The following is a 22,649-nucleotide window of genomic DNA, read 5'->3' on the forward strand; positions in this document are numbered from 1 at the left end:
GACTTGGCATCTCGCTTCCTGACACGATTGGCCTCCAAGTGACAAATAGAAAGCGTGTATGTATTCTCTATTGGACCCCAGACAAAGGTCAAATCCCCAAATCAACCCCGGGTCGGCAACTCCACAGGGAAACCTGGAGAAACGGCCCACCATATATAAGTCATTGCGTGGTTTAGCCGATATCCCCTGGTTATACAACCATCTGTCCAACTCGTCCGAAGAAACTGTCGGATGGTCAATTCTCAACATGGAGACAAACAAGCAGAAGGACTTTCAGGACTCTGAGCATGTTGAGCTCAGCCAAGATATCTTCTGGACGGAGGAGGAGGAGAAGAAGCTTGTTCGCAAAATAGACCTGTGTCTACTGCCGAATATCTGGATCATGTACCTGCTCTCCTACATGGACCGTACCAAGTGAGTGTCAGTTTGTGCTGGGAAGTCTGCCTCTGACCTTTTTCCAGCATTGGCAATGCGAAGATTGCAGGAATGGCCGACGATCTCCAGCTCACCTCCTCTCAGTACAGCATTGCTCTCGTTGTCTTCTTTGGTAAGTTTCTTTCCTCTATTTCTTTCTATCTTCCTGCAAACAGGCGAATAACACACGGCACAGTTGGATACGTCGCCTTCGAACCACCATCGAACATGATACTAGTCCGAACCCGCCCCTCCCTCTATCTCCCTGCTATAATGGCCATATGGGGCGCTCTAACATGCGTCATGGCCGTTGTCAAAAGCTACCATCACCTCATAGTCCTTCGAATCTTCGTCGGGGTGATGGAATCTGGCTTCGCCCCTGGTGTGCTCCTCATTATCTCATCCTGGTACAGACGCAATGAGCAATCCAAGCGTTTCGCCGTCTTCATGTCCGCAGCTATTCTCTCCGGGGCCTTTGGCAGTCTTATCGCCGGTGCCATCACTGGAGGCTTGGAGGGCTCTCGCGGTATTCGTGGGTGGCGCTGGCTGTTTATCGTCGAGGGGGCTATTACGGCTGGGTGGGCAATCATCGCCAAATTCCTGCTTCTTGATTTCCCAGCTACATCGAGCCAGCTTAGCGAGAGGGAGAGAGAAATAGCCGTTGCCAGGTTGCAGGCAGATACTGTGGTTGTCAGACGTGGCGACGAGAAGATTGGAACTACGCAGTCTTTCCTGCTGGCTATTAGAGACTGGCGAACCTGGGGGTTCATTGTTGGCTATATGGTAAGAATTCTACGGCTTTTCTCCCTATGTGTACTGAATGTTGCTTCTAGGTCATTGTAGGCTCCTCCACCCTGACCTACTTCTATCCAACACTCGTCGCTGGCCTCGGCTACAGCGACCCTGTTCAAGCCCAATACATGACCGTAAGCTTTAGCCTTACTGACTGCCTGAGAATACTTAGAATCCGCTGAATCACTATCTAGGTCCCCATCTACGCCGTAGCTTTCGTTTGTACCGGCATAACAAGTCTCTTCGCCGATAAACTCTCCAACACCCGGGGCATCATCATCGCCACCTGGCTCGCCTTCTCAATGACGATGTCCATCGCAGTCTGCACAGTCTACAACTTCCTCACCCGGTATATCCTGCTCGTCCTCATGGCTGCAGGGCTCTGGGCATCCAACGCCGTCTCGCTGAGCTTTGCGTCCTCGGCATTTGGGACCATGGATGCAGAGGTCCGCGCTGTGGCGCTGGCGCTGGTCAATGCGCTCGGTAATCTGGCGCAGATATATGGCGCGTACCTGTTTCCTGATGATGATGCGCCGAAGTATCTCATGGGCTTTGGTGTGATTTCTGGTATGTTGGGGGTGGGGGTTTGTGTTTATGCTGTCATGCATGTTCTTCTGAGGCGTTAGTTGAATTGAGTAGAGCGGTTTTGACGATAGTGTCTTCGATTAGCATATGCAATGAAAAAGAAATCTGCTTTTCTGTGGACTGTAAGACATATTTTTTGTGCCTCTGATGCTTCCGGATATCAAGAACCTCGTTTATCCCTTCATGTTGAGGTGACAGCAGGGCCCAGCTCCAAGGCATAGCCATAAGAGGCGAGTTGCCCAAATGACAGCTAGAGGCTTCCTGAAATTGAGAGTTTCATCCTAATCATTTAATCGAATTCATGATACATACGTATATATTTCTAATGTCCCAACCCAACCCTCAACCCCCCATTAAACTCCCTAAAATCCCCCCTCAGTCCTACAATCCCAACAGCCCTAACCTCCTCCACCAAATCCCTAACCTTCTCCGCAATAACGCCCGGCACGAATCCAAAATGTTCATATACCTCCTTACAGGGAAGACTCTTCCCAAAGTTATTCATCGACACCGACGCATCCGCATACCGCTCCCACCCCGTCGACGGATAGGCCTCGATAACAACAGCAGCTTTCCCAGCCCCAGGCTTCAGGACTGAGTGTTTGTATTCTCGCGTCTGCTGTTCAAATAGTCGCGTACACGGGAAAGACACAATCCTTGCCTTAATGTTGTGCTGCTCATAGAGAATGTCTCGGGTTTGCATTGCGTAGACCATCTCAGACCCGACGCCGATGAGCGTGACGTCGAACTCATCATCATCATCATCATCGTTGCCATCGCCATCGCCATTATGGTTTTTGGCACCGGCGAAAACATACGCCCCCCTCTGCACGCCCTCACGCGAGGAAAACCGCGGATACTGCGTGAGACTCTGCCGCGAGAGCGCAAGGACAGACGGGGTGTCCGTGGCATTAATCGCAGCAATATAAGCACCCGCAACCTCTTCAGCATCACAGGGCCGGATGAAGAGGATATTCGGCATGGCGCGGTACAAGGCCGGGACGGCGACGGGCTGGTGCGTAGGCCCGTTCTCGCCAACGCCGATGCTGTCGTGGGTGGCGATGTGGATCTGCTGTAGGCCCTGCAGGGCGCCCATGCGGATTGCGGCGGCGGCGTAGAGGTGGAACATGAGGTATGTGCTTGTTATGGGGATGAAGGTGCCCTTGTTGAAGGCTGCGAGGCCGTTGGAGATGGCGCACATGGCGTGCTCGCGGATGCCATAGTGGATGTACCGGCCGTTGTAGGCGCCGGTTTGGCCGCAGGTTGTGCGGAGGTCGGGCTGTAGCAGGTTTTAGCTAACTTATCCCCTGGGAACGGTAGGTGTGTTAAGTGAACGTACTGATTGGAAATCAACCTTGTTCTTGAAGGCTACGTTGCAGGAAGGGGTGAGGTCTGCGGTGCCCACCAAAACGGACGTCAGCGACTGCCCAAGGGCGTTTGTTATGGCACCAGCTGACTTGCGCGATGCTGCGGACGCAGTAGACAGGTCTTCCTTGCGGGGGATACACTTGGTCCAGTCTGCGGGCATCTTTCCTGCGACACGGAGAGCAAATTCAGCTCCCACGACCGGGTGTTCCTCTTGATATCTCACCAAGCCCGCCCGCCACTCCGTCTCTAGGTCCTTCCCACGACCGGGGATGTCACGGAAGAAATCATATACATCGTCAGGGATGTAGAAATGCTCGTTTGGATCCAGGCCGGCCGCTTTCTTGATGTTAGCTACCTCTCCGACTCCAAGGGCGGCCCCGTGTGCATCTGCCGTGCCCGCCATGGTAGATCCGATGCCTATCGTCGTGCGGATGTTGATGAAGGTGGGCTTGTCGCTTGAACGGGCTGCAATGAGAGCATTTACAATCTCTGTTATATATTAGCACGTACCCCCACTATAAAGGTAGAAGGGCGGGCTTCTTAGACCTACCAACAACGTCCGAGTCCCCATTACGCACATCCAGCACATTAAACCCAGTGGCTCGCATCTTGGTGTTGATGTCCTCGGTATTAGCAACGTCCGCAGATCCATCACAAGTAACGGCATTGTTATCGAACATAACGCAGAGGTTATTCAGTCTCCAGTGTCCAGCCAGAGACAGCGCCTCAAGGCCAACACCCTCCTGCAAGCAAGCGTCACCAACCATACACCAAGTCATGTTATCCACAACCTCATGGCCAGGCTTGTTATATGTCGCCGCAAGATTCTTCGAAGCCATGGCCAGGCCTACCGCATTGGCGAGGCCCTGTCCCAGTGGACCGGTAGTGACCTCGATGCCTTCATGTTCGATTTCCGGGTGGCCGGGACAGACCGAGTCAATCTCCGCTGAGTGGTACGATTTGAGTTGTTCGAGGGTCATGCTCTCGACGCCGACGAGGTGCATGAAGAGGTACTGCCATAGGCAGGCGTGGCCTGTTATTTGATAATGTCAGTGCATTGTCTCCTGGTTCAGTGGTAGTGTCCCCTACCGTTAGATAGAACAAAGCGGTCTCTGTTAAAGTAATTGCAGTTTTTCGGCGAGTACTTCATGACATATTTATACAGGGCAATTCCAATGGCAGCCATGCCCATGGGTGATCTGTGATACGTATAAAGTTAGCGCTGCTGTACTACCATTTGGAAACAAGTCAATTTACCCAGGGTGGCCATCGCCGTATTGCTGGACGAGATCAGCGATGAAGGCTCGAAAGACGTTCAGAACGCGCTGGTGCTTCTCTGGGCTCTCGAAGTTGATCAGAGAAGCAGTAGATGTCGATGTGCCGTTGCTGGCTGGAACTGCCTTGACAGGCACGGTCTCAGCGGGCTTCGGCAGGAGTTCCAGTGCAGGTGCCATAGCGTAAAGAGGACTGATATGGGATTGAAATATTTCTATAATGACGCTAAGGATATCAAGCGGTAATTATCCAAGAGAAGGAGTCGAGCAGACTGCGCGCCCTTATAGTTCCTCCTCGTGGTCCATCATATCTATGAAAATGTCCCATATTCAGTGATGCTCATTGCAGCTGTTGGGATCGATACGAGCCACACCTAGGTACCTAGGCCAGGTCTATAGTGCCAGAGAGAATCGAGCTGGTTGGAACGAGTGGGCTCGCTTCGAGGCCAAGCTGGTCTCGATGCGAGGGCTTGCAACCGCCACCCATACCAAGGGAAATATACGGAACAGTATAGATGCCGACGACAGATCAAAGGTTTTGTGGACTAGGTTGAAAATCGAGCTACAGTTAGTCAGTCCCTCTTACATTTACAAAATAACTACATTTGTTACGATGTGGCTGCAATAGCAGTCAAAATTCAGAGTCTGCGCAAAAATTTCATAATTCCATTCTGGAGTAGAAGAATAGGTAGAAAACAAGCAAACACAATTTCACAATTTGTGAATGAACAATAACAAAACCACATGGGATGGACGGACGGATATCCATATGCCCATCCGTACGCAATTCAGACCAAGGTCATCATCCCGATGAATTGATTGTCCCAATCAATTCGGTCAATTCAGCCAAGCACATAACGTGCAGAAAGCAGTAACACTCGGTGGGCTAATTACCCCGCCTGCCCAAGATCGCTAGCATGCGCGTTATCGGGGTAGAAGAACGCGGCCACAGCGATAATGACGTATGCCGCCATCAAAAGCGCCCCTTCGAGATAATTGCTGCGCCCGTCGAGGACGAGGAAGTTGACGACAAAACAGGTGACGAAGAGAGAGATGGTTTCGAAGAGCGTGAAGTAAAGAGACATGTCCTTGTCCATGCACCAGCCGAGGATGACGACGAGAGGAGTGACGAAGATTGCTATAGGATAAATTAGCATGGGTAGCATAATTATTAAGAGACTCGGCTTACCGATTTGAATACTACTTCCGACGGAGACACCGATTGATAGGTCCATTTTGTTCTTCGTGGCGACCGTCACGGCGGTAACGTGCTCCGCGGCATTACCCACGATAGGGAGGATGATCAAGCCGATAAAGGCTTCACTGACAGAGGAGCTTTCGACCATGGCAGGGATTGCGTCGACGAGGAATTCAGCACACACTGCGACAAGGCCAGTAGAGAGAAGCAACATGACTACCGCAGCGGTGCGCGACATTTCGGCCTGCGGCTGCTCCTGGGGTTTCTCGGAATCAATGGTAGGGTTGACCGCGGTCGGTATACGCGCTGCAACCCTGGCGAACTGGACAGCATTGCCGACTGGGGGCTGACGGTGAGGCGCAGGACGCTGTCCGAGCGAAGGCAGCGAATGCGTACGTCGCAAGCCGTTACAGTTGCCCAAGGGATCATTTGAGGCGGTTGGCGGTGGGTTTGTGAATACAGTGTTGGACAGCAGAGACGGGAGATTGGGGCGGAATGGAGACCACTTGCGTGGAAGCTCTGAGGTTTCGCCCTGTTCGAGAGACAGCGCCGAGACGCGGGAGTTTGGTGCGGGCTGAGAGGGCAGCGTTGGAATAACGGCTTGTTCTCTCGTTTCCCGTCTGGCGACCTTCCTCCGCTTCTTCTGCTCGCGCTTGGATCGTCTGCGGCCAGTCTCGGTTGTGTGGATGCTAGCCGCCTGGCCGAAGTCTCTCGACTGCGGTTCGACGGATTGACTGGCACTAGTGACGGGATTGATGTTCAAGGTGTCATCTCCAAAGTCCCTCAAGCGCGGTTCGCTCGGGTTCCTACTATCCGGCTCCGGTTTGACGTCCACATCGACAATGTATGAGCCAGTGTCATCGCGCTGGTTGGGGCTCGACTCGCTGGCGATACTCATTTTCCGAGGAGGGAGCGATGAGACATCGACGGTGGACGATCTGTTCACCAGTTCAGGCGAGGTGGTTCCCCGCGAGCTGATACTGGCCTTTCTGTGCTTGCGGTATTTCATCGCACGCTTGATACGCTTTGCCGTTGTCCAGGAGGTCGTTGTATCGTCAGATTCGTCAGAAGACGAGCTGCTCGACGAGTCGGACGACGAGTTCATGAAATCCGCCAACACACCGGGGTGGGATTCCTCGTCGATGATTTGCTGGGGGATACTGGCGTAAAGGTAGGCGTGCGACTTGAGCTGGAAAATGATGTATAATACATAGATCAGAAGGAGCACAACGCTGGTACCGCGAGAGACCTTGAGGGTCGATTGATTGGCATCATTCGTATCCTTGAACGAAGCGTGGAAGGCGGTTGGCAGCAGGAGACTCATGACAGCCAAACTAAGAAGACAAGCACTCATCTGAGTGACAGTGCTGTTGTAAATTTGTTCCTGAAATCGGAGACCTCCAAGGAGGAAAGCCATTCCGAGAATCAACAATAGATTGGCTAGAATAGATCCTAGCAGAGAAGCCTGAACGATGCGAATTTCATTCTTGACCAGGGCAATAATGAAAATGATCAGTTCGACTGCGTTACCGAAGGTGACGTTGAGCAGGGCGCCGATAGCGTCACCCATGCGGCTGGCGACACACTCAGTAGCATGGCTCAGGAGCCCGGCCAAGGGGATAATGGCCACTGCATTCATGGCGAAGATGATGGCGGGATCCATCCCGACAGCCTCGACGGCAATTCCAACTGGCACAAAGACCAGCAGGACGTTGACCCAGCTGTGGCATAGTGCTGTTCTGGTGTGGCGAACGAAGCGGATGGCTGCGTTCTTGGTACGAGGGACAAGGCCCTGTTTCTCAGAGTTGTTTCCATCACTTGGCGAGCCCGAAGCCGGGTCGCCAGCGGGTTTATTCACTTGATCATTTTGACGACGTATGTCGGGATCGTCGGGGCGATCGTTGGATTCTGGGGCAGAGGCCTGGAGTTGGGAGTCGGCAGTGGTAGAAGCGTGAGCTTTCGCCCACGAACGAATCCGGTCTGGCAATCAGCGTCAGTAATGTATTCGACAAGACGAGCCAAGCTCGCGGATGGCAAGCCAAGCTCAGGGATGGGAAGCCAAGACAACGCGTATCGCTTATAGGGAAAGGAAGCAGACTCACGCATGTATTTCAGGACCAGGCAGATGGTCGATGGAGATGGAGAAGATGGAAAAGCCGATCGGCTGAGCAGCAAAGAATGAAAGAAGGAAAAGAAGCAAGCGGCCTCGCGAGTGAAGGAGAAGCTTCAGCGTTTGGGGGATCGGGAGGCTTATGTACGTGTGCCAAGGCGGCTAACAAGCCTCACTGGGCTGACTGTTATCATTGTCCCTGTTTATTCCTTTGTCTGTAGAATGCTATGACGCGGCAGTCTGTCTCGCTACGTAAGGGTTCAGTCAGGACACCATCTGTTATTGATCAGCTACTGTTGCGAGTCAGCCAGCACTCCTGAAATCGACCACTGCAGCACTCCTGGACGAAATGGTGTCATTGCTCCACAGCTGTGGCCAGCCTGAATCTGGAATCTTCGTTTCAATCAACGACGATCTGACTTCCTTTGCAGCGAATAGGGCCGCCAATTAGAGGCCTGCACCGCCACAGTGGCTGAGCATGTCTTCTGTGATTGGTTTCTACACTTCGGTTCGCTGTCTCCGAAGCCCGAATCGCATCCCATTACCGTATCCAATACGGTAAGTTACCGTGTGCCGTGGCTGAGGTCAGGATGACATCGCTTCAATATGACAAGGGATGCAGATGCAGGGTGAATAAATGGTTAATGAATGATCAATGGAGGCGATCCAACCATAATCTTAACTCTGTTGCAGTTGATTGTCGCGGTGGGCCGTTCCCCGCAACACCTCACTACCAGAGCCAGCCACCCACAGTCCGGCCTCAGGTCCACTGCGAATACCCAGATCACGCAAATTGCCATATAACTCATATTGATATTGATTGCTGGCAGTGGTTGTTGTCAAACATCCCTTGTTTGTGAAGCAGCAGTATTGGAAGGGATATTGTGCTGCCTAATGCAGCCTTATGGGTGATGTCTATCCTTGCTCAGGCCATGCAGACTTTCAAGTCTGGAGCCCCTTGCGGGCGATCATTCAATCACTCTAATAATCCCTCAGACTTGGGTGCCATCCAAGGCTCGACAAGTGATTTCTCTGGACAGGTTTTGTTGATGATGTTTTACCTCTTAACATGAGATTGACAAGTCTTGATGTCTTTTCTATTCTGGACCAAGATAAATGTTGACACTATAGACACCGTATGTAGAGTAAGCCAGTATCTTAGACGGCGAGAAATCAACAGAACATGCCATATCAGATCACCAGAAGTAACCTATACATGTCAGATTGGTCAATTTCGACCCACAATCCAGAAGCCCATATGGAGCGCGTCCAAACAGTCAACGGCATAACCTCCCGGCAGCAGATCACTCCAGTTCTCTGTATATCAACCTTCCACACTTATCTACTATCCTTACTCGTCCTCTGGTTATGCCTAAACTATGTCTCCTCCCCAGGCCCATCCATTTCTCCAAACTACTCAAGTACCAGTTTGTCCCCCTTACATGGTGTTCTGTCGACTGACGTTATAAGTTGTTGTTGTCTAATTCACTGCACTGTCATCTGATCTAACCTACCTGGTCTTTGCACTTTCTTGCAGGAATGTGAGGTAGTTGGTGAGTTGTTGTTTGACTCTTATGTTGAGATAGAAAAACAAAGTAAATATTCCAGCACGCTGATATTTAATATATAGTATAAATCAATGGTCAGTAAAGGTAATGGGAAGCCGGATATACTTATATATAAGACGGCCAAACGACACGTTGATTCAATAGCTAGTAGATCTATAGGCAGCTACTATTACCCTACCTATCTCTGCATTATCGTCCACTCAGCATCCACCCAGTACTTCCTTCAAGCAGTTCAAATCCCTCGGTACGAAGTAAAACCTGTGGCTCCGTGGATCAGCACATCCCGTAAGAGGATCAGCATCAGTCCGATGGATAGCCTTGATCTCGAACGCGGCGATTGTTCTGACCAATACCACATAGATATCGCGGTTCGCAAGGTGATACCCAGGACACACCCGGTAGCCCAGTCCGAAGGCGAACAGCGGCAGATCTGGATTCTCGAGCCACCTCTCAGGGCGGAAGATTTCTGGGTCCTCGTATACTAAGGGATCTATGTTACACGCCCACGCGTTCAGTAGAATCATAGTTTCTGGTGGGACACCTTTTCCCTCATACTCAAACTCCTGGATAGTAAGTCGAGGAAGTGACAGTCGCACTGGAGTATAACCCCTATCAACCGTCAGACAGCGACAGCTACAAAATGAGCAGATCACGTACCGCAGACACTCACGAAGAAGTGCCCGTATATACTGGACTTCTTCCACCTCCACCACCTCAGATCCAAAGATTTGTTTGTCATCGGGGTATAATTGCCGGATTGCTTCATACGCAGTATTCTGGAGCTCAAGCTGTGCCGCAAGGATAGTGAAGCACCAGAGAAGGGTATTGCGTGTCGTCGCAAGGCCTCCAGACAGGAAGCTCAACAAAACAACCGATAACTCGCCCTGGGCCAACGGATGCGCACTGAGATAATTCTTCATATAGAGACAGCTCTCATTGATTCCTTTTTCAAGTTTATAGTCCGCCTCTTGGTTAATCCTCTCCACATAAGCGTCTCTACGCACTTGCAGGCGTCTCGCTCGCGGAGTTTAACCCTAAAGACATCGCCGTATGTCGCAGCCCATTTCGCATATTGCTTTTCTACATTTCGGTGGTACAGAGACGGGGTATTACCAGCAATCGGCCAAGCCGGTGGTCCAGGGAATTGGAATATGGGATCATGGGAAGAGTGAGAGAAACTTAGATATATGACCGAAATACCGATAGCTAGTGCGATCCACGCGAATATGTCGATGTTTGAAAACACCTTATTTCAGACAGGAGTTGTAATGGAAAGATCTCTTGTCGTCTTCATATCGAACGGGGAATCACCGACAATTCATTGTGAAACCTATTCCTCTTGCAGGTTCGGAATACGAGCCTGGATTCGCGGGCACGAGTATTCAACCGCTGAACAAGTCTTGGTGACGATACACTGTCTAGAGAGAGAGAAACAGTACTAAAATCTAATTCCGTAGAGGTTGGTTGTGAACAGGCGGGGACTACGAGAACATGGTTGCCCTGGCCTATGTTATCATATCATGTTTCAAAATATCTCCCGTCTCCCATCGTTGCATCCAGATGGCAGGGCGTGTGGGAGAGAGCAGCCAGAAAGAAACAATAATTGGCAGAACGGTGAGAACAAGACCAGTGACGGTCTTACCCTTCGGATGTACTCTGTAAAGACTTTCCCCAGGCTAGTCTCCATACCTATCTATTCTCTCAGGACATTTGTGAGACATAAGCCAAACGATGTATCCTCTGTTAACCAGACTACTGCTTCATGAGCTATCAAAAACCAGCATCATATTGCAAAGCATCCCTCCTCCCCTCCAGAATGAAACACACATGCACCCACCCAGGCCGCAGCACCGCAGGTACGGGAAGAGACTGGAGGAGATCGAGACTAGAGCAGACTAGATGCCCAGCCTTCATCCGTCACCCTTCTCCCTTCCATGGGTCCAACGGCCAAACCCAAACCGGCCCGGTGCGGAATGGCAATCGTGGTCGAATTCCGTGGTCTGGACCGTTTCAGGACAGCGCACGATGGGGCGGCGGCGCAAGTGTATGCGGCCTAACACTCAAATGGCACTGCCAAGTCCAAGCCTAGACTCGACAGGTGTAAACGAGTCTACGTCGGCTAGCTACGGAGTTCAGTTGATAGCTGATACGCTGGATATGTCGGGATTCGATCGGAATTGGGGGAGGGAAGGGCATGCACTGTCAATCGCCCGTTGTGCAGATCCAGAGAAGGTGTTAACTGTCACTGTTAGGTTGACTGGTGACGGGTCACTTAACTGATAGCAGGTAAAGTACCCGTTTCAGCTCACACCAATGAGCTGTAGTGTATTATGTCCTTCCTTGCATTGGAGGAAACGTTGGGAAATGGTGGTGGGCCTGGACCGTTGGGCCTAATAACGCCTGATACCCACCTCGGCTGGCCGGAGGATTTCCCTCATTTCCGCTTATTAGTTTGCTATTTCTGTTATTTATGGGAAAATATTATAGGCTGGACGGACTCCATTTCTGGACTTCTTACGTGTCAGGTAATCTGTTCACCAGTGCTCGGAATGGTTGCATTTCTTAATTCCTCACTCAACGGTATAGTGTATCAGTCGATATGCAGTATGTAGAATGCAGCAACTCCTGAATATGAATGAAGTAGAGAGGCCAGTTATAAGACCAGAGGCAAAACAGAACTTTTCCGGGTATCCAATGCATGCACCGACCGACCAGAGAAACGCCAGATAGGAGAAGGTCTATCGCTGATAAACCAGGAAAAAAAGAATATATAGTACAAGAAGCACGACTGAGTCAGTCAGACAAAACCCGGAGCAAGTCAGTAGTCGCCCAGTTAAGTAAACAAAAACACCAATAAAATGAATATAAAATGGAAAGCCTAGCAATATCCCCTCCGGTCGCGATTCAGCGTTAGAATCTCCTTGCGTAACCGCTCATTCGCATCCTGGAGCTCTTGCATGTACGTGATGGCATTGCTCAGGATCTCGGATTTCTTCAGCGACGCGGACGACTTCACCCCGGTTGAAGCGGTTGTCGTGACAGGCTTGGACACGCCGGCCGGCTTCACAGCCATGGCCTTCTCCAGTGCCACAAACTTGGCGTTCATGTTGGTGCGGTAGCGCTTCTCGATGATGTTGTGGGCGGCGCGTTTGGCGGCGTTGCGGCCTCGCGCCGTGTCATCTTTGTTTGCTGCGCTGCGAGGCTTGCGTGCTTGTTGCTGTTGTGGGGGGAGTTCTGGGGAGGAGGAGTAGCGAGTTGAGGTTGAGATGGAGGAGGCCTTGCGCTTTGGGAGCTGGGCCTGGGTTTCCGTGGGGTGGATTGTCTGGATGGGCGAGGGGAGATCGATTGCTGAGGGGGGTGTGGAGGACATCAGGTTTGTTGGTGAGAAGGACTGGTCGTCGCTTTCGTCCTGGTTCAGTCAGTACATGGGAGAAGATGAGATGGACGGGACGAGACGAGATGATGACATACCGAAGACAGCGAGTCGTCGTGAGAGACAGTAAAGCCGTTGATGTCCGTCGGGGCAGCAAAGAAGTCTGCGGGCAGGTCCTTGGTATCCCAGAGCATGTCGTTGGGGATGTCCATGGGGAAGGACTCGGGGACCATGGTGTTGAGCGAGAACAGGTCGATGGCGCTGTCGTAGGACCAATTGGCCGACAGGGGATCAGGAGAGGTGTACGCCATGAGAGTGTGAATAGAGATGATGTTATTGGTGCTTGCGAATAGAATATAATATGATATTGTTGTGGTAAGGTGGAAAGATCATGGGCAGCCCATTTATATACCATGTAAACACCCGAAGCAGCACCCGAGCGGCCAGAAGGAACCGAGTGCAGCTCTTTGGCTTCAGACTAGATGACAACTTCTGCACGGTGACTTGCTCGGTGAAGCGCAGCCGAAGTCACCCCAGACCGGATGCTGCGTATCCAGATGGCCATACAGCGTCGGCCGGGTCCGAAGCGCTAGCAGGAAGGAAAAATTAACAACTCAGAAAGCAAAAGGATGACAGCAGTGGGTCCGAACGATCGCTGGATCCTCGATTCGTTCCATGAAGTCGTTATGTCGGCCGTAGCTCGGAGCCGACATAAAGTACACTGTTATACTATTACAATAAAGTACTTTTACTGCTGGTAACTACGGTGGTCAATGTCAGCATGTCCTCGCATTCATATCAGATACAGACACTCTACATCCACCCACATACAGATACTGTAGACACTGCAGGCTCTACGTATACATGTAGATACACAAACAGTAAAACCGGAGCCCTCCGCCTCTCCATTATGGTCTGACCTGGAACTCGTCTCTCCGCGTCACCTCATCAGTCACCTGCCGCCCGGCTCCTTCGTGCGCTTAGTTGCCGAGGCGCCTGCTGCATCTGACGGATAACGGTTTCCTCTGATCTGACCCTGCTGGACCCTGTCCGAGCGGAAGAAATCATACCCGCCGTGCTGTTGGTCTGTCAGACGGGATTCCCCCATTCAAACCATCCAGTCGACAAAGTCGGATCGTATGAATGGAGAATCATAGCTGTCATCGGGTCTCTTCCGAGCGGAATTCAGCCCCGTCCAGACTCAGGGTGCACTGCTGAAACGCTCAACGGCGCTGCAGGAGGCGCTCATCACACGTCACATAATCCCTGTTGTTTTGCTACGGACTACGGACTTCCCTACCGGGAAGTTCTTACGCTCGATACGGAATACTGGATCCTTGTCATCGTCAGACTTGCGGCCTGGATTTTCCGGCCTGATGCCGTGGCGTGCTGTCAACCTGTATACTACTATACTACTCATATCGGCCGGCTCCGTCCCATTATTATGCGTTATAGCCATCTGGATTGATATTCGACAGCGTACTGAATTTATCCAGGTCAGTATAACGCCGTATGGTTGTGATTGTGGTCCTGTTCAGTGCAGTTGACGATATGCCACAAGCGTACTCTTCCCTACGAGTCAAGTCAAGCACGGCATTACTACCATCTCCAGCCTTCAGACATGTTCTGCCACCGAAGTATAGACATCAAACCACCCCGACCGACAACCATCCCATCGGGCTCAGGTTCTAGCGAGGGTCCAATTCCTCAGCTTTCTCTCTGGCAAGCCTTGGCAGCGGAGGGGCAGGCAGTCGTCTGTCACCAGGATGTACGTTCAACCCGAGTATGACGGTATACTCCTGCATCACCATAACAATAACCTAAATCAGGATAAGGTTCCCCGCCGTGCATCTACTTCAGCGTCATCTCCAACTCGGGATTCAAATCGTTCAAACCCCGGGCAGCCAACCATTTCGGCTCTTGTGCTGCTGACGCCGGTATCGTCGTGATCTAAGAGGATCAGACAGACCTGAGATCTGAGATGGGTGTCTTGACCCAGCGTGGGTCGTGATCTGAGCTGATCGCCGTGATGACGGCCGACCGTTGGATGGCGATCGGATCGACTGCCTCCGTCTATACGGTGTATATAATCATCGACCATGGCTGGGGCTGATGAACCGTTTCCTTGGGTCAGCGGGGTTGTTCTCGTATTCAGCAGGTCTTGTAGCGGTGTTCCAGTCGACAGGTGGTGAGGACTGGAGGACTAGTCGAGGCATCTTGGAGGAAGTCCGGTCGGTATTTCATCGCTGTCTGTATAGAATGGGAGACCATCAACGTGCAATCTCTAGAGTTGAGATGTTGCCAAATCCACTCCGCGTGTTGTTGACAGACATCACCTTATATCCAGTTATCCAGTTATGTACATCATACTATCCAGTTATCCAGTTATACACACGACTTCTATTTTCGCTCACCGGAAGCACCCGAAGAACCCGGTGCCACCCGGCTGTCAGACACCCAGCCAATCAGGACGGCAACTACTCGGTAAAAATAAAAATATTCTCGATCATATGCAGGAGAAAAAAAGAGAATGAAAAAGTAGTTTATTAATTAAAGAGAGGAGATTGGCTGGCCAAGAGCGCCACTGTCTAACAACAAACAATCGGGACAGCCCGTAGCGAACAAAAAAAAACACAAAGAAGGAAAGGAGATGATGTCAAACCCGGATATCATATTCGTAATTCATAATGGATAGGTGTCATGTTATACACCACCCGTCCCAAAGAGCTCCATATGCACACGCGTCTCATCAACGCCCTGCGCCGTCAATGCCTTCTTCGTATCCAGCATGAACCCCGTCGGCCCGCAGACGTAGTACTCCGTCTTGTCATTGTCAACAAATAGGTCCTTAGTGCTGTCGAGCTTAGCCAGGTCCACTCGCCCGGCGTGTGTGTAGTTCTCGCCCTGCTTGTCACTCTCAGTGGGACTCGTCAGGAAGTATGTAGTGGACAAGTTCGGGAGGGTTTTGGAGAGGGAGGCCAGATGGTCCTGGAAGGCGCGCGAGGTAGACGTATGTGCGCCGTGGATGAAGTGGATGGGCCGTGTACTTGCTTCCACTGCAGCCAGGCTGTTCACCATCGACGTGAGCGGGGTGAGGCCGACGCCGGCGGAGATCAGGACGAGCGGGTGCGACGCGCTCGACGAGTCCAGGTGGAAGTCGCCGTAGGGGTGCGACAGCTTGACGGTGTCGCCGACATGCACGTTGTCGTGCAGGATGTTGGACACGTAGCCTGGGTGTGCGGGTGCGCTTGGATCAGCCGGGTTGAGGCCTGGGTCCTTGCGCACGCTGATGCGGTAGTATGTTGGCTGGGGCTGGTCGCTGAGCGAGTACTGGCGGCATTGGGCGTGGTTGAGCTGGGGCACGGGGACTTGGATGGAGACGTACTGGCCCGGGAGGAAGGAGGGCAGGGTCTCGCCGTCGACGGGCTCCAGGTAGAACGAGGTGATCACGTCCGACTCGGGCTCTTTGCGTGCGACGCGGAACTCGCGGAACGAGGTCCAGCCGTTGGCGGCCTTGTATAGGTCGGCCTCCTTGCTGATCATGAGGTTGGCGAGCTGCCAGTAGGCGGCGGCCCAGGCGTCGAGCAGCGGCGGTGTGAGGGCATCGCCGAGGACCTGGCCCATGGCTTCGAGCAGGAACTTGCCGACGATCTGGTAGCCCTCGGGCGGGATGCAGAGCGAGGCATGCTTGTGGCAGATGCGCTCGACGGCGGGGGAGAGCACGCCTAGGTCGTCGATATACGTAGCGTAGGCGAAGAGAGCGCCGGCCAGAGCACGAGGCTGGTGCCCGTTGGCCTTGTTAGAGGCATTGAAGATGGTATTCAACTCCGGGTGGGCACCCAGCATGTTATTGTAGAAGACCGTAGTGATGGTCTCGCCATGCTGCTGGAGGACAGGCACAGTGGCCTTGATGAGCGGGATCTGGTCCGGCGACAGAGACATGGTTCAGAAGGAATTGACTTTGGGGAATCGTGGTTCAGCAAAGTGACGGTGATGAATCATGATATTTATACTGCATCGGGTCCAGCCCGACGATACCGCACAATCCCGACTGCATGGCGTGGTCCTGCTGTTTCTCCGCGGAGGTCAAAAAGTGTGGAGCCATTCACAGCCTTGCCATTGCATTAGGGCAGTGAACAAACTCGCGGGGAACACCTAGGACTGATAATGCACAAGCAGGTCAATCGATAGGGCTAACTTGCTGCAGTTAGAGGTTGCAACATGGTTGCAGCTTGATAAGGTTGCGTCAACTGGTTGGTTCAGCGTTGGACGCTGGTTCGGCTCGTATCTGGCGAATGGCGTGCCAGCAAGAACAAAGCGATATACGTTGCATTGGGCCAGACTCTCATGTCTGGTTAACTACAGCGGACAATGCTGCCATGGCTTGCCCGCTCGTTTCCGTTCATCTTGACGTCGTTCAACGCGCCTCTAAATCGCATTGGACGAGCGTATTTCCATATACTACAATCGTGGAAACAATTCCCGTCTAGACCACTCTACAGCGCTTCACAGAGCCTCAGCCCAGGCCAGTCATGACGTTGATAATCGCGAAGAACGGCTATAAAGCAGCCGGCGCAAGCCAGCACATCGCGCCAGGCGAGGCTGATGAGATGAAATCCCAACACTAGATCCTGCATTATCATCACCAATAGCTAGCAAAATGCGCGTACCAAAGGTCTTTGGCGGCGGCCGGGGGGATACCCCCGTCGTGCGCCCCAGCCAGAACCAGCTGCCCATGTTGCATCTGGCCGACACCGTTCGCAACAACTTCATCGCAACAGCCGGCGAGTTTGTTGGCACATTCCTCTTCCTCTTCTTTTCCTTTGCGGGCACCCAGGTCGCAAATACCCCGAAGCCAGTGGATGGCGCGCCGCCGAATATCCCGGCCCTGCTCTACTCGTCTCTCGCCTTTGGCTTCTCGCTGACCGTCAACGTCTGGGCCTTTTATCGAGTGACCGGAGGACTCTTCAACCCAGCTGTATGTCTTCCGGGTCTGCCGGACATTCTAAGCCAACTAATGTGTAAAGGTCACCCTTGCGCTCTGTCTCGTCGGTGGAATGCCAGCCATCCGCGGGCTGTTCGTCTTCGCAGCACAGCTCATCGGCGGCATTGCTGCAGCTGGTGTCGTCAGTGCTTTGTTCCCGGGTGATTTGAATGTTACGACGCGGCTTGGAGGCGGCGCGTCCATCTCGCAGGGCCTCTTCATCGAGATGTTCCTGACCGCGCAGCTGGTCTTTGTGATCATCATGCTGGCAGTGGTCAAGCACAAGTCGACATTCCTGGCGCCCGTCGCAATTGGCCTTGCATTCTTCGTGACAGAAATGATCGGTACTCCCCCTTACCCATTAAACCATTCATATTAAGCCGTTCATGTTCATGTCTAACCATGTATAACTATCAGGCGACTACTACACCGGCGGCTCGCTGAATCCCTCGCGCTCTCTCGGGCCCGACGTGATCAACCGGTCCTTCCCCGGCTACCACTGGATCTACTGGGTCGGCCCGCTGCTGGGCTCGCTGCTGGCATGCGGCTTCTATTACTTCCTGCGGCTGTTCTCGTACGAGTCCGTCAACCCGGGGCAGGACTTTAACGAGTGGGAAGCCAAGATGGGGCCTGGCTCGTGGGACTCGATGCAGGGGCGCACGTACTCGGACACGACGACCTTGAACCGGGGGGTGTCGCCGCGGGGGGAGCGCAATCTTAATAATGGAGCGAGCAGTCACAATCACACCACGCCTCCGTATCCGCAGCCGCAGCCTGCGGTTGGGGCGGAGCAGGTGTAGCTGTTATAGTGTCTGTGCGTTGTACCCCAATACATACCAATACGTAGGCAGGACTGGACCTATGCTTCGCATAGCGTATAGTATACAGTATACTCCGTCTCATCAGACCATATAAATAATTATACCCATACTCTATTTTGTCTATTCCGTATCTCTGTATGATTGTCTTTTCCTTCCTTCTTCTGTTCATCAATGCAGATCATTCTGCTTGAGCTCAAGGTGAGCCCTTATCTACCAATCAGAGCTGCCTCTTCAGTGGAGTTCTGCATGAGAAAAGATCCTGCCAATCATATCCGCCGGACTACCCGGAGAACAGTCCCATGCTGATCGCTGGTTCGATCATTGCGCCGATCCCGCCCCACCAGCCCCCCTTTTCCTTGGCAGGGATGCTCGTGCGGAGATGAGCTGGACTGATCCCCATGAGAGAATTCGATCTTCCTTTCCTAAGTGTCCTTCATCTGTCACTCTGTCTTGACTCTTGCTCTTGCAGCGAGCGACGACTGCAATGGGCGATGTGCACTCTCCGCGCGGCGCTCCCGTCGCCGCGCCCGACCTGGGCGACGCGTACGACCAGGAATTGCTGGGTAGGCTCGCCACTGACTGATCAGTCTGGAGTCGCTGACAGTGAGTAGCGAAAATGGGATACAAGCAGGAGCTGCGGCGGCAGTACTCGACGGTGCAGATATTCGCGGTCGCGTTCAGCATCATGGGGCTGGTTCCCTCGATCGCGTCGACGATTGCCTTCTCTCTCCCTGCGGGACCGGCGGGGATGATTTGGGTATGTCATTGATTTGTGTTTGTCTTCATGCGTTTGGAGTGCTAAGGTTGCAGGGCTGGTTCACGGCGAGTATCCTGATCTTCTTCGTCGGCCTGGCCATGGCCGATATGGCCTCTGCGATGCCCACAGCCGGCGGCCTCTACTGGTGGACGCACTACTTCGCCGGGCAAAAGTGGAAGAACCCGCTTAGTTTCCTGGTCGGATACAGCAACACCCTCGGGCTCATCGGCGGTATTTGCTCGGTGGACTATACCCTCTCCCTCCTGATCCTGGCCTGCATCTCGATCGCCCGCGACGGCACCTGGAGCGCATCCAACGGCACCATCTACGGCCTGTACGCCGGCCTCATCCTCGTCCACGGCACCTGCACCATCCTCGCCAGCAACATCATGCCGCGCATCCAGACCCTCTGCATCTACATCAACGTCGCCATTATAATCGCCACCGTCGTCGCCCTGCCCGCGGGGAAGGTCGCGCGCGGGGGCACCCTCAACTCGGCGCACTACGTCTTCACGCACGTCGATAACACCAGTAACTGGCCGATCGGGTGGAATTTCGTGCTTGCGTTCCTCGCGCCCATCTGGTCTATCGGGTTCTTTGACTCGTGCGTGCACATGAGCGAGGAGGCGATGCATGCGGCGCGCGCTGTGCCGAGGGGGATCCTCTTCAGCGCAGGCAGCGCGTGTGTTCTCGGCTTCTTGATTCTCAGTGTCATTGCGGCTGTTATGGATCCTAACGTGAGCAATACCTCCGGGACAGTCTTTGGACAGCCAATGGCGCAGGTACTACCTCAATTTTTTTTTTTTTTTTTTTTTTTTTACTTCTAAAAAAAAAATCAAACATTCATAGATATCGCAACGTAGTGTCGTAAATATACTGGTCCAAGGTACAAGGTTAGCTTGGTAGAACACAAGTATTCACGTGGTCTTAGATTTATCTACATTTATATATATTTATATATATTATTTTTAAATTATTAAAATATAAATTATTATTTTTTTTTTCTTATCATTTTAAAAAAATATTTTTTTTTTTTTTTTTTTTTTTACTTCTTGCAATATGGTATTAACAGAGGCAGATCTACTACGACGCCCTCGGCAAAAAAGGCGCATTGGGCTTCATGGCTGTTCTCATCCTCATCCAGTTCCTCATCGGGCTTTCCCTGGTATGCCCTCTTTCCACATATATATATATATATAGATAATGCTAATAAAAACAGATCATAGCAGCCTCCCGGCAAGTGTTCGCCTTCGCGCGCGACCACGCCCTCCCCTTCTCGCCCATCCTGCGCAAAATCACAACCTACAGCATCGTAAAGCAACAGCCCATAAACGCCATCCTCTTCCTCGCCGGAATCTGCATAATCTTCGGCCTACTGGCACTGATCAACAGCGTCGCCGCAAACGCACTATTCTCGCTCTTCGTCGCAAGTAACTACGTCGCATGGGGCACGCCCATCCTATGCCGATTAGTCTGGAAATCGAGATTCACGCCCGGGGAGTTCTATACGGGGAAGATGTTTAGTACGGGCTTTGCTTGTGTGGCTGTCGCTTGGTTGGCGTTTGGGTTGGTGCTGAGCATGTTTCCGACTGTTAAGGATCCGGGGCGTACGTTTCCCTTCCCTTCTCTACTTTCCTCCTTTGGTTTTGGTTGTGGTTTACTTGTTTGGATGTGTGGCTAACTGAATACAGCCGCTGATATGAACTACACGGTCGTGCTGAATGGGTTCGTGTGGCTTGCGAGTATGCTGTACTACGTGGTGTATGCGCGCAAGGTGTTTACGGGCCCGCGCACGACGATCTCGGAGGGGGAGGCTCCGTCGTCGTCTGGGACTGAAGGGTATGAGAAGGAGGCGGGTAGAGCAGGGAAGTCGGAGATATAGATTAGAGATGGACTGGACTGGTTGTATTATAGCGAGTGGGTGTAGTGTAGTTGCATAATATATATTAGACAAGTGATGGTAGTACCGAACATACGGTCGGTGCAGCTACTGTATACCAGACTAGAAGACGATATACTAAACCTCAGAACGGGAGCATATGAGTGCGAGGGAAAATTAGATATATTTGTAACCGAAGTAACGTCTCAACTGGGATATGGTTAAGGGCATTGATTTGGAATGCGTACTCTTGCTATACAATCACGGCAGTTTGCTACAGCAACTGAAGCCGAGCAATTAATCTATCATCGGGCATAAAGCTGGGCTGACGACATTCAGGTATTAAATAGGCTAAAACATGATTTCCGGATAAGTAACAGTACATCTTCAGGCTGTCCGACAGAAGTGCCTGTGGGATGGCAATTTCGTTGAAACAATGATATAAATGACACTGAAGGGAAGCCATATAAAAGTGCCGCTGACAGCATAGTTCATGATCTTAGCAATATAACCTCTTTCCATGACAACACACCATGTACAGACTAAACATTCTTATCCTCACCGTCCAATGCGCACTCGCTGCGGCCAGCTCTTCTGGATGTGGTACGAGCCCATCTATAGACAGCGGAGTCAATCAAGCAGATGTCAATGGGCAACAGCGCGAGTACATTATCCAGCTCCCTGACAACTACGACTCGAATAATCCATACAAGCTTGTTATCGGATACCACTGGCTTGACGGTTCAATGGACACCGTTGTGGACGGCAGTTTCTACGGCCTCGCACCACTTGCAGCAGACTCGACCATATTTGTTGCTCCCCAAGGCCTCAACGCTGGGTGGGCGAATACAAACGGAGATGATCTCACCTTTACAGACCAGATTCTCGACGCAGTCCAGTCCAATTTCTGCATCGACCAGGACCGTATCTTCGCTGCAGGCTGGAGCTATGGCGGCTCCATGAGCTACTCCGTTGCGTGTTCGCGTGCAGATGTCTTCCGCGCTGTTGCAGTCCTGTCCGGTGGGGAATTGAGTGGCTGTGACGGCGGAAACGATCCTGTGGCATACTTTGGCCAGCATGGAATCAGCGACGATGTCCTGCCAATTGACTCGGGGCGGCAGCTGCGCGACCACTTTGTGCAGGTCAATGGCTGCGACTCGGCGGATCCTGAGGAACCAGCTGCTGGCAGTGGCACCCATACTGCTACTGACTATACTGGTTGCTCTGAGGGTTATCCCGTGGAGTGGGTTGCTTTTGATGGAGGACACGTCCCTACGCCCTCTGATGCTGGGGCTGCGGATTCCTTTACCCCAGGTCTCATCTGGGATTTCTTCTCGCAGTTTTAAGCCAGCCTGGAGTAGCTCGGCAGTGGAGTTGCTTGCAACTGCCGTTGTGTCAGATATGACTTTCATCTGTAACATATCTCCACTGCTATATCCTGTTATAAAGTCAAGATCTTCGCTACACTTGAGCCTGTTTCTACTATTTTGGCTGATATGGTAAATATCCATATTCTTATAGTATCT

The 22,649-nt window shown here is 52.2% G+C and overlaps 10 protein-coding genes across 10 annotated transcripts; 4 read left to right on the forward strand and 6 right to left on the reverse strand.

Annotated features, from left to right (window-relative positions):
- Positions 1-247: 247 nt before the first annotated feature.
- ASPVEDRAFT_32999 (uncharacterized protein) lies at positions 248-1,832 on the forward strand (the record flags this gene model as incomplete). The annotated part of the gene is made up of 5 exons (XM_040810671.1): positions 248-414; positions 462-547; positions 611-1,197; positions 1,248-1,340; positions 1,401-1,832. 5 exons carry the CDS (start codon positions 248-250, stop codon positions 1,830-1,832), a joined length of 1,365 nt encoding a protein of 454 aa, XP_040672485.1.
- A 281-nt stretch (positions 1,833-2,113) lies between these two features.
- ASPVEDRAFT_154700 (transketolase family protein) lies at positions 2,114-4,613 on the reverse strand (the record flags this gene model as incomplete). Its single annotated transcript, XM_040808422.1, has 5 exons — positions 2,114-3,070; positions 3,131-3,648; positions 3,710-4,192; positions 4,249-4,358; positions 4,417-4,613. The coding sequence occupies 5 exons, from the start codon at positions 4,611-4,613 to the stop codon at positions 2,114-2,116; spliced, it is 2,265 nt and encodes a 754-aa protein (XP_040672486.1).
- A 464-nt stretch (positions 4,614-5,077) lies between these two features.
- ASPVEDRAFT_46075 (putative membrane bound cation transporter) lies at positions 5,078-8,197 on the reverse strand. The gene is made up of 3 exons (XM_040813460.1): positions 7,734-8,197; positions 5,623-7,611; positions 5,078-5,571 (listed from the first exon to the last, which is right to left on the reverse strand). Exons 1-3 carry the CDS (start codon positions 7,735-7,737, stop codon positions 5,324-5,326), a joined length of 2,241 nt encoding a protein of 746 aa, XP_040672487.1. The 5' UTR covers positions 7,738-8,197; the 3' UTR covers positions 5,078-5,323.
- A 1,312-nt stretch (positions 8,198-9,509) lies between these two features.
- ASPVEDRAFT_33002 (uncharacterized protein) lies at positions 9,510-10,229 on the reverse strand (the record flags this gene model as incomplete). The annotated part of the gene is made up of 2 exons (XM_040810673.1): positions 9,510-9,918; positions 9,967-10,229. The coding sequence occupies 2 exons, from the start codon at positions 10,227-10,229 to the stop codon at positions 9,510-9,512; spliced, it is 672 nt and encodes a 223-aa protein (XP_040672488.1).
- Positions 10,230-10,792: 563 nt separating this feature from the next.
- On the reverse strand, positions 10,793-11,102 carry ASPVEDRAFT_334333 (uncharacterized protein). Its single transcript, XM_040810734.1, has one exon. The coding sequence runs from the start codon at positions 10,994-10,996 to the stop codon at positions 10,835-10,837; it is 162 nt and encodes a 53-aa protein (XP_040672489.1). The 5' UTR covers positions 10,997-11,102; the 3' UTR covers positions 10,793-10,834.
- A 785-nt stretch (positions 11,103-11,887) lies between these two features.
- On the reverse strand, positions 11,888-12,719 carry ASPVEDRAFT_46079 (uncharacterized protein). The gene has a single exon (XM_040813461.1). It carries the CDS (start codon positions 12,677-12,679, stop codon positions 12,188-12,190), a length of 492 nt encoding a protein of 163 aa, XP_040672490.1. The 5' UTR covers positions 12,680-12,719; the 3' UTR covers positions 11,888-12,187.
- A 1,994-nt stretch (positions 12,720-14,713) lies between these two features.
- On the forward strand, positions 14,714-15,633 carry ASPVEDRAFT_334556 (uncharacterized protein). Its single transcript, XM_040810736.1, has 2 exons — positions 14,714-15,377; positions 15,617-15,633. Exon 1 carries the CDS (start codon positions 14,795-14,797, stop codon positions 15,230-15,232), a length of 438 nt encoding a protein of 145 aa, XP_040672491.1. The 5' UTR covers positions 14,714-14,794; the 3' UTR covers positions 15,233-15,377; positions 15,617-15,633.
- Positions 15,386-16,624, reverse strand: fhpA (flavohemoprotein; the record flags this gene model as incomplete). Its single annotated transcript, XM_040807643.1, has 1 exon — positions 15,386-16,624. One exon carries the CDS (start codon positions 16,622-16,624, stop codon positions 15,386-15,388), a length of 1,239 nt encoding a protein of 412 aa, XP_040672492.1.
- A 718-nt stretch (positions 16,625-17,342) lies between these two features.
- Positions 17,343-21,126, forward strand: ASPVEDRAFT_56293 (uncharacterized protein; the record flags this gene model as incomplete). Its single annotated transcript, XM_040815187.1, has 9 exons — positions 17,343-17,660; positions 17,710-18,010; positions 18,084-18,460; positions 18,957-19,050; positions 19,099-19,244; positions 19,298-20,026; positions 20,317-20,409; positions 20,464-20,851; positions 20,936-21,126. 9 exons carry the CDS (start codon positions 17,343-17,345, stop codon positions 21,124-21,126), a joined length of 2,637 nt encoding a protein of 878 aa, XP_040672493.1.
- Positions 21,127-21,489: 363 nt separating this feature from the next.
- Positions 21,490-22,613, forward strand: ASPVEDRAFT_46087 (alpha/beta hydrolase family esterase). The gene has a single exon (XM_040813462.1). It carries the CDS (start codon positions 21,657-21,659, stop codon positions 22,467-22,469), a length of 813 nt encoding a protein of 270 aa, XP_040672494.1. The 5' UTR covers positions 21,490-21,656; the 3' UTR covers positions 22,470-22,613.
- The last annotated feature ends 36 nt before the right edge of the window (positions 22,614-22,649 follow it).

This window comes from Aspergillus versicolor (assembly GCF_001890125.1).
Source record: "Aspergillus versicolor CBS 583.65 unplaced genomic scaffold ASPVEscaffold_11, whole genome shotgun sequence".
NCBI lineage: Eukaryota > Fungi > Ascomycota > Eurotiomycetes > Eurotiales > Aspergillaceae > Aspergillus > Aspergillus versicolor.